Source organism: Triticum dicoccoides, chromosome 4B (genome assembly GCF_002162155.2).
Source record: "Triticum dicoccoides isolate Atlit2015 ecotype Zavitan chromosome 4B, WEW_v2.0, whole genome shotgun sequence".
NCBI classification, from domain to species: domain Eukaryota; kingdom Viridiplantae; phylum Streptophyta; class Magnoliopsida; order Poales; family Poaceae; genus Triticum; species Triticum dicoccoides.
Genome location: NC_041387.1, coordinates 525584860 through 525594521, shown reverse-complemented (window position 1 = coordinate 525594521; position 9662 = coordinate 525584860). Strand labels below are relative to the sequence as shown.

At 43.3% G+C, this 9662-nt stretch overlaps 1 protein-coding gene across 3 annotated transcripts; it reads right to left on the bottom strand.

The window, feature by feature from the left end:
- Positions 1-420: 420 nt before the first annotated feature.
- LOC119293827 lies at positions 421-2838 on the bottom strand. Of its 3 annotated transcripts, none has more exons than XM_037572176.1 (4): positions 2690-2838; positions 1500-2261; positions 944-1410; positions 421-781 (listed from the first exon to the last, which is right to left on the bottom strand). In XM_037572176.1, exons 2-3 carry the CDS (start codon positions 2055-2057, stop codon positions 1021-1023), a joined length of 948 nt encoding a protein of 315 aa, XP_037428073.1. In that variant the 5' UTR covers positions 2058-2261; positions 2690-2838; the 3' UTR covers positions 421-781; positions 944-1020. The 3 variants fall into 3 exon arrangements, with proteins under 3 accessions (XP_037428073.1, XP_037428071.1, XP_037428074.1); XM_037572174.1 differs by lacking the exon at positions 2690-2838 and adding an exon at positions 2362-2616; XM_037572177.1 differs by lacking the exon at positions 2690-2838 and adding an exon at positions 2362-2605 and having other exon boundaries at positions 1524-2261.
- Positions 2839-9662: the final 6824 nt, after the last annotated feature.

Genomic DNA, 9662 nt, shown 5'->3' with positions numbered 1-9662 from the left:
AAACCTTCCATTTGATACCAATGCATACTTAGTATAGATCTGATGCTTGCGAGTACTTTGGATGAGTACTCACGGTTGCTTTGCTACCCCTTTTCCCCCTTCTTTCTTCTTTCCGGTTGATGCAACCAAATGATGGATCCCTGGAGCCAGATGCCACTGCCGATGGATGCTACTACTTGGAGACCGCCGACGACCAGGAGTAGTTAGGAGGTCCCAGGCAGGAGGCCTTGCCTCTTCGATCGTGTTGCTTTTGTGCTAGCCTTCTTAAGGCATCCTTGTTTAACTTATGTCTGTATTCAGATATTGTTGCTTCCGCTGACTCTTGTGTATCAAGCTATGCATTCGAGCCCTTGAGGCCCCTGGCTTGTAATATAAAGCTTGTATTATTTCAAATTGAGTTTAGAGTTGTGTTGTGATATCTTCCCGTGAGTCCCTGATCTTGATCGTACACATTTGCGTGTATGATTAGTGTACAATTAAATCGGGGGTGTCACATGTACCTACCAGAGCAGTCGGACATATCAAGCCTCACACCAGGGATTTTAGGACTAGCCGGTGTCTTCACAACTGTGGGTTGTGCATCTATGTTGAGAGCAACAACTCTCGTTGGGCAGTCGGTAAAGCCCCTGGCTGTGCAACAGACGCACCTCTTGATAAGTTCATCCATGACTTTGGCTACAAACTTTATCATATCATCTTGCACATTAAACCGGGCGGTATTGATTTCGCACTGGCACCTTGCATTCTGCTCCTTTAGTAGGATGGATATGACATCCGATGACTGCACCAAATATGCAACAGTAGAAGAGATGAGATGCAAAACCCATTTCCATCCTATGCACTACATGTAAGATGAATGGTCTATGCAAAAATCAACGAGCATCGAACATGTAATATCTGGAAAAGAGCACGACTGGGGATGATATTCATTGGGGAAGCTTACCAAAGTGGGGTATCGCCTATGCATGTGTTGTGCAAAGTTGATTGGGCCGAGGGCGCGGGGAGCTGTCTCAGCACCCACTAAAGGGGTTGCCGATGTTGCAAATCCATGAACTGCTCCTGGCATTGCTTTTGTGTCATCCCCAGGGCTCGGGCTTCCTTTACCACCAGCTGATGGTTGGTTAGTACTATCTTCATTGCATTCTGGGTGCTTGGAGCGGACATAGCATACATCTTCGTCTCACCGGAATTGTACTTTGCCAAACCGAAACAGACATTACAACAGACGATTTGAAAAGAAACCATGGAACAACAGACTCGTTGGAGTGTTGACATTACCGTGCAGTTGTAGCACGACAGGACACTTGTACCAATCTTCCTCATGCTTGCCTGGTCATACGTGCCTATCCTGGGGAGGACATCATGCCTTTTGTTGAACATACCTAAATTGATATTGTCAAGGAAGAATACCTGAAGAAGAAAAACATAAAAGAGACATCAGCATGGTTATGCAGGCTATATGTCAGTAAACGTTGATGCGGTCATCAAAAAGGACAAACTTGCAGCCACAGATGACAACCAACCAGATTAGTATTGAGGTTGCCTGCTAGCATGTTGTTCTTGACCCGGCGGACTGCCTCCAAGAGAGACTCAAGCACATACTCACACCAGTTGAATTGGGATATGGCCTCCGTGTTGGCAAGTGCACCCCAATAGTCAATTGTAGCATAATCGTGTTTGGTTGTTGGCGCCAACACATGACCCATTACAAAAATGACAAATGCAATCTGAAAGTAATCCTTTTCAAGCTTACTGGAAGACTCGGATATGTCTCGCAACAGGAACTCCTCTGCAGCCTTGAGACTATGAACACCTGTCTTGTCCATCCCGAGTGTGCCTTTTATAAATTGAACGGCCTCCGGCAGTATGAAACCATCACGTCCTCTCACATTACGATGTCCACACGGGATGCCAAAAACTTTGTGCACATCTTCTGGGCAAAACTTCAATATCTTCGACTCTGACAATACGATTGCATGGTGCCTAACACTGACCTTGCTCATTGTCCATGCACTAAATTTAAGGTTCAACTTGTGGAGCAGAGGCAAATGAAGCATACCACCGAAACCAATTTCTGGAACCAACCACCTTTTGAATTCATCAAATGACTGTATTACTTCTACTGCTCTTTTAACTGAAATTCATGAAGTAGGTGTTGGTGGAGCCTGTCCTTCATTGGCGTCGGGTGCCTGTTGACCGCCTTGAAGTGTTGCATTTTGACGGGGTGCATCAGAACTGCCTGAAGCAGACATGATTACAACCTGCAGGAAAAAAGGTGACAATTCTTAACCAATATATAAGCCGTGTAATCTTGTGAATGGAGGAATATGAGACATGATTTTCGGACTCCTTGATAGGTACCTACGCATGCAGTAGAGGAAAGTAACACGAAAAAGTCAGAAAGTTTATTCTGCCTGTAATCTGCAAATGCAGGCGCTGGATTTCGTTGCCAATCTAAAGAACACCAGATCTGTGGTATGCACTAAACAAAATGTTATGATTCTATGAGTGGTATCTATTTTGCAATCCAGATCAATTAGAGGAAAGAACAACTTAAAATAAGCACGCATCATCCAGAGTAGATCCGTCCCGGGATCACGCATAAGAAGAAGGCATGTGGGCGAGAAGATGAGAGGGGCGGGGGCGGGGGTGGGGGTGCGGCAGCCGGAGACATAACCTGCTAGCATACCTGGCATAGATCACCACGAGCAGGGGATCCACTCCGTCGGCTGAAAGGGAGAGTGGACAGCGCAGTAACTAGTTGGTGGGCAGGCAGGGGCGAGGCAACAAATAGATAAGACTACCCATAATGGGAGTAACATAGGTAGTAACATCACACATATCTAGATAAAATAGATGATGTGGCAAGCAATAAATGAAGAAAGAGAGGTATGTGGTAACATAGCTAGTTATTACTAGTATGAGTAACATCACACATATCAAAGCAAAATGAGTCTATAGCCTAATAAATGAAGTGCTGCATGTTACTACATATATGTTACTCCCCATTGTAGAGGTAGTAACATAGAGTAGTAACGTACCCATGTTACTACTCTATGTTACTACCCATTGTGGCTAGTCTAAGGCCGCCCGCTGTTGTGCTCTATAGATGTAGGTGGAAGTGAATTAGTAATTTGAATGAGCCAGCCACCTGTGCACAGTAACCGCATTTAAAAATGTTGACTCACACAAATATGAACGTAATCAAATTGAAACCCAGGGACCTGATTTATTGCTATCATGCATGCTCGATTACAAGGATTTAACTTAGCACCACACAGATAACTGACGAACAGGATAACTGATGAACATGATGCGCTAACTAGTTCTTCTACCTGCTAAGCAGATACGCTATCTTGACTAGAACTGCTAACATAAACACCACAACCACCAAGATGGCAGCAACTAGTGCAATAAGGACGCTTGACGTGGACGAGGCTCATCCTCCTGTGCTCAACCGAGCGTGCCCTTTCCATTCGGGGTGCTCATCGGGGCCATTCCTCACAAGCACGACTCCACGGCTCCATTCCTCCATTGATTCACCTGCCCTGGCTCTCCGGTGCATGTAAGATGCGGCCTGATGAGGCGAGTCTTCAGCAGTGGCAAGCGTGTCTGCATTCAGCTCCACCCGATACTCCTCGCTCGACGTCATGTATCCACAAATCCCCTTCTATAAAAATACCAGGAGAAAAGGAGAGGAACGAGAATTGTAAAAAAGTAAATCCAACTGGGAGGCACCAATTAGCAGGTAATCGACTGTGGATAGAAAACTTACATCCCTATTAACGCACTTGTAGAAGCGATGGCCGGCGTTTACTCCGCTGCGAGCAATCCAGGTGTATACCCGGGCCTTGCAATCCTTGCATGGAACGAGGGGCAGGATATCATCGCGCCCCGTCAAAGATGAAGATGCAGACATGTCTATGCTGCCTTTGAGTTGTGAAAATCGGCTGATTGATTTGTGGTTGAGCTGAGGATCTGGCTGGGAGCTCGGCTGGATGGGGGGAGTTATCAAGTGGATAAGCATACGCAAGAAGCCTGGTAGCTGCAACGGTTGGATACATTTAATGAGGTGTGTGACGGCGTTAGTCCAGGATCTCACTGGAACCGGCTCAACACATGATCTTCTTCCTGATCCGCGCCTGAGATAGCTAACGGCGTGACCATAATTCCCCCTAACTTGTGGGCCACAAACCATAATAAAAATACAAAACTCAAAAATAGGCCAGACCAACACTGCCACACTCTGCGCATCACGAGGGAGACGGGCGGTACAGATTCCGTGATCTTGTGCGCCCGCGCTCACATCAGCACTTTCGCTTTACTTGCCCTTTTGGAACTTATAGACTTATGCCTTTTGGTTTGTGTAATGCACCTGCTATCTTTCAAAGATGTATGACGGCTATATTCTCTGACTTTGTGAAAAGATTGTTGAGGTTCTCATGGATGATTTTTCTGTTTACGAAACTTCTTTTGATGATTGCTTAGGCAACCTTGATCGAGTTTTACAGAGATGTGAGCAAACTAATCTTGTCTTGAACTGGGAGAAGTGCCACTTTATAGTGAATGAAAGTATTGTCTTGGGGCATAAAATTTCTGAACGAAGTACTGAAGTAGACAAAGCTAAAGTTGATGCAATTGAGAAAATGTCGTGTCCTAAAGATATTAAAGGTATAAGAAGTTTCCTTGGCCATGCTGGTTTCTATAGGAGGTTTATAAAGACTTCTCCAAAAAAATTAGGCCTCTTACTAATCTCTTACAAAAAGATGTCATTTGTTTTTATGATGATTGTGTAGAAGCCTTTGAAACACTTAAGAAAGCCTTGACCTCTGCACCTATTGTTCAACCACCTAATTGGGACTTGCCTTTTGAAATTATGTGTAATGCTAGTTGATAACTCACAAGTATAGGGGATCAGTTGTAGCCTCTTGCGATAAGTAAGAGTGTCGAACCCAACGAGGAGCTAAAGGTAGAACAAATATTCCCTCAAGTTCTATCGACCACTGATACAACTCTACGCACGCTTAGCATTCGCTTTACCTAGAACAAGTATGAAACTAGAAGTACTTTGTAGGTGTTGTAGGATAGGTTTGCAAGATAATGAAGAGCACATAAATAAAACTAGGGGCTTTTTAGATGAAGAAACAACGAAGTTAGTATAGCGAGTTTTGATTGGTGGTGGTAGGATTTGCGGAATTGTCCCTAAGCAATTGACTACTTTACTAGACCAATAGCAAGTTTTATGTGGGAGAGGCCACTGCTAGCATGTCATCCCTTACTTGGAATTCCATGCACTTATGATTGGAACTATTAGCAATCATCTGCAACAACTAACGTTCATTAAGGTAAAACCCAACCATAGCATTAAGATATATTGGTCCCCCTTCAATCCCGTATGCATCAATTTCTATGCTAGGCTGAAGCTGCTATCACCCTTGCCCTCCAATACATAGTCCTATCAACATACAACTAACCCTATGGTGTGATCCATGCACGAGCTCATATAATGGGAACCAAAGGACAGCAACATAACCACAAGCAAATTAAGCCAATCATAGCAATTCACAAATCACTGATAGGACAACAAAAATCTACTCAAACATCATAGGATGGCAACACATCATTGGGTAATAATATGAAGCATAAAGCACCATGTTCAAGTAGAGGGTACAGCGGATTGCGGGAGAGTGTACCGCTGAATATAGATGGGGGAAGGTGATGAAGATGTTGGGGAAGATGACGGAGGTGTTGGTCTAGATCGTCGTCACACGATGATTTCCCCGGCGGCGTTCCGGCGCAATCGGGAGAGAAGGGAAGAGAGCCCCCCTCCTTCTTCTTCTTCCTTGACCTCCGCCTAGATGGGAGGAGGGTTTCCCCTCTGGTCCTTGGCCTCCATGGTGGTGGAGGGGCGAGAGCCCCTCCGAGATTGAATCTCTTTCTCTCAGTTTCCTTCTGTTTCTACGTTCCCAAATTCTGGCATGTCACCGTTTCCTAAATTCCCGGAGATTCGTAACTCCGTTTGGGCTGAAATTTTAACATGATTTTTATCCGGATATTAGTTTTCTTGTGACAAAAGAAGGGCATCAACCACCTTATGGGGTTACCACAAGGTCCAGGGCACGCCCTACCCCTGCGGTGCACCCGTGTGGCTTGTGGGCCCCTCGGGCATCGTCTCGTGTTGATTCTAATTTCCCAAAATCACATATATTCCAAAAAATATCTCTGTAAGTTTTTATCGCGTTTGGACTTTGTTTGGTATGGATATTATGCGAAACAAAAAACATGCAACAAACAGGAACTGGCACTGGGCACTGGATCAATATGATAGTCTCAAAAATAATATAAAAAAGTTGCTAAAAGTATATAAAAGTTGTAGAATATTGGCTTGAAACAATCAAAAATTATAGATACGACGGAGAGGTATCAGCATCCCCAAGCTTAATTCCTGCTCATCCTCGAATTGGTAAATGATAAAAAAAGATAATTTTTGATGTGGAATGCTACCTAGCATAATCTTGATCATATAATCTAATCATGGCATGAATATAAAGACACGAGTGATTCAAAGCAATAGTCTATCATTTGACATTAAGATAATAATACTTCAAGCATACTAGTAAAGCAATCATGTCTTCTCAAAATAACATGGCTAAAAGAAAGTTATCCCTACAAAATCATATAGTCTGACTATGCTCCATCTTTACCACACAAAGTATTTCATCATGCACAACCCCGATGACAAGCCGAACAATTGTTTCATACTTTTAATGTTCTCAAGATTTTTCAACTTTCACGCAATACATGAGTGTGAGCCATGGATATATCACTATAAGTGCACTAGAATGTGGTTATGAGGAGGAGACAAAAAAGGATAAAGTCTCTCATCAACTAGGCAAATTAATGGGCTATGGAGATGCCCATCAATCGATATCGATGCAAGTGGGTAGGGATTGCCATGCAACGGATGCACTAGAGCTATAGGTGTATGAAAGCCGTCGGATTCGGGGCTCCGCGGACCCAAGAAAGGTTCAAACTCTGGGGCGTGTGCGAGGAACTCAACCTATCCAACCAACCACCCCATCGTCCCACGGCCTAGCTCGATGAACAGGGAAGAAGATGGACTCAGCAGTTTACCCAGGTTCGGGCCACCTTACAGTGTAAGACCCTACTCCTGCTTTGTGGTGGATTAGCCTCACGAGGGGCAGAGGATGAACAAGTACAAGGGATGAACAACCTCGCGAGGTCTGCTCTGGTGAGGGTGGAATGGATTTCCCTATGGTGGTGGTGGTGTGTGTGTGTGTGTGTGTGTGTGTGTACACATATATTAGCAGAATAACTATTCTGATAACACTTCCTTTCCGCACTGCACGCTCAACGCGAGGGCACTGCACTTTCACTAGCAGGGGTACTGCAATACAGAAACTAGTGAACTTCGTGTCGAAAAAAACTGCACGAGGTGTTTTTTCGGTACCTTTTTCGCTCTAGCTTTTTAACCGTTTATCGGAACAAGGCGTGTAATGTACCGTTGAGAAGCTATGGATTAGGCGCAACTTCTCCATGTTGAACACTTTTTGATACTCCCCACGGTTTAAGAGCAGTTTTGAAAACGGTGCAGCGCACGATGAGTGATAGCGAGCGTTTTTTCACTTTTTTTCTAAACCACTCGTCGAAATGAAGCAAATGATACACCGTTGGAAAGATATCATCGAGGCGCATCTTTTTCATATCTATTATTTTCTCTAATTCGTTACGGTTTAAGAGCAGTTTTAAATTTAGTAAATCGCAGAATTCTATTTTTTCGAAAAAAATTCAATTTTCGTATCGTTTTCACTCCATTTTTTTGAACCGTTTTTCGAAACGAGGCGTGTGATACGCCGTCGGAAAGCTATGGACGAGATGCAACTTTCATATGTTGAAATGTTTCTGAGATTCCTTGCGGTTTTTAGTTAATTTTGAAAATCGTCTGGCTGACAACGAGAGGCAGCGGCGTTTTCACGAAATTTGTACAAACCGCTGGTCGAAATGATTCAAACGTTATGCCACTGGAAAGATATCGCCGAGACGCAACTTTTTCATGTTGAATACTCTCCCTAATTCCTTACGGTTTAAGAGCAGTTTTGAAATTACCGAAATGCGGACACTGTTTTTCGCGACACCAAAATCGACGAGTGAACTTCATCAAACAGAAAAGCGCACTGCTTCAGATTGAAAACCGCACTGAATCTGACGGGCAAGTGAACTTCATTGTTTTGTTTTGTGGGGCGTAAATTTTTCCAGACGAGCAAAGGAACTGTGCTTCACGTCGGGCGTAAGGGAACCGCAACACTATGAAGAAGTGAACCGCATTTTTTTGTCATTTGCGCATCATTTTTCAGCACTTCACACTACAGTAAATGAACCGCGAACGTGCCGACCATATACCGCATTAATTTTTTATTTTCCCTTTTTTGTGATTTTTACCTTCGGTCTAAGTGGACCTCAACACTCTTCAAAGTGAACCACAAGCACTCTTTTGAAAGTGAATCACACTACTCTTTTTAGTATTTTAAACTTCTTCAACGAACACAACATAATTTTTTTGGAAATACATTTTTTTTCAAATGAAGTGTACTTCAAAGTCCTTCAGAGTGGACTTTTTCAACACCGGAGAGCACTGCATTTTCCTTTTTCTTTTTTCTCTATAGAGTTTTCCGTTTCCCCGTCGTGCACTGCATATATATACTCTTTTTGGTTAGTAATGAAATACGCACTGCGGGAACGAGGCGAGTGCACTGCATTTTTTGTTTGCACGCTACAAATTTTTACACATCGCTTTGTGGACTGCATGGTCACGGCATCGGCTTCCCCCCACGACAACACCTCCTCTGTCCCTTCTGGCCATGTGTATCGCTGCGACGACGCACATACAGGTATTCAGGCCCTGCCGAACAACACTGCACGCCGTGCCGAATAGCACTGCACGCCCAGTCGAACATGCCTATATAATGTTTCAGTTTTCTGTTAACTTCATGATGCCATATTATGAGCTTGATAGTAATTATTCTATGACTCTTTTGGAGATGCTCCAATTATATGATTTGAAACATGCTATGAGTACTCTGTTCACATGTCATGCTTATTAATTTTGGATATCATATGCCTCTGTTTCAATCTTGCAAACATGCTATCATAATGTTGTTGTTTTACACTTGCTGAAACTGTTTTAACATTCAATCTTGTCTTGTTGGTTCCCACTAATCCATGAGCCATATATATATATGATGCCATGATGTTATTTGCTCTTTGTTATGTGTAATTTTATGCCATGCCCTTGGTTGCCATGTATAGTTGCCGTAGCATCTTTGTTTAATGCCTCCAACATACCATCATATTAACTCTGCTCATGCATATGCTCCTGCGTTATAAAGTTACTTTTTGCATTGATCATATTGGTTTAATCTTGATGCCTATGAACCTGAACCTTAATGATATTTGAAGTATGTTATCTGTACATGAAGTGCATGTCAAGTTTATGCTCATATGATTCCTGTAGCATGTTGTTTTGATGGTTGCAAAGTGCCTAGTTGTTGTTTTGGGCAGATTGTTGTTATATCTTGTTTGGAGTGTATGTGTTGCACCGTTGCTCCGTTTTGAGCATGCTCTACATGAAACTTGCTTAGAAT

Bases quoted from the DNA above. Each gene is read 5' to 3' on its own strand.
- LOC119293827 (XM_037572176.1), bottom strand. From the start codon at position 2,057: ATGCTTCATTTGCCTCTGCTCCACAAGTTGAACCTTAAATTTAGTGCA. The intron at 1,411-1,499 runs GTTTGTCCTTTT...TTTCTTCTTCAG, and splicing joins GTTGTCATCTGTGGCTGCAA to GTATTCTTCCTTGACAATAT.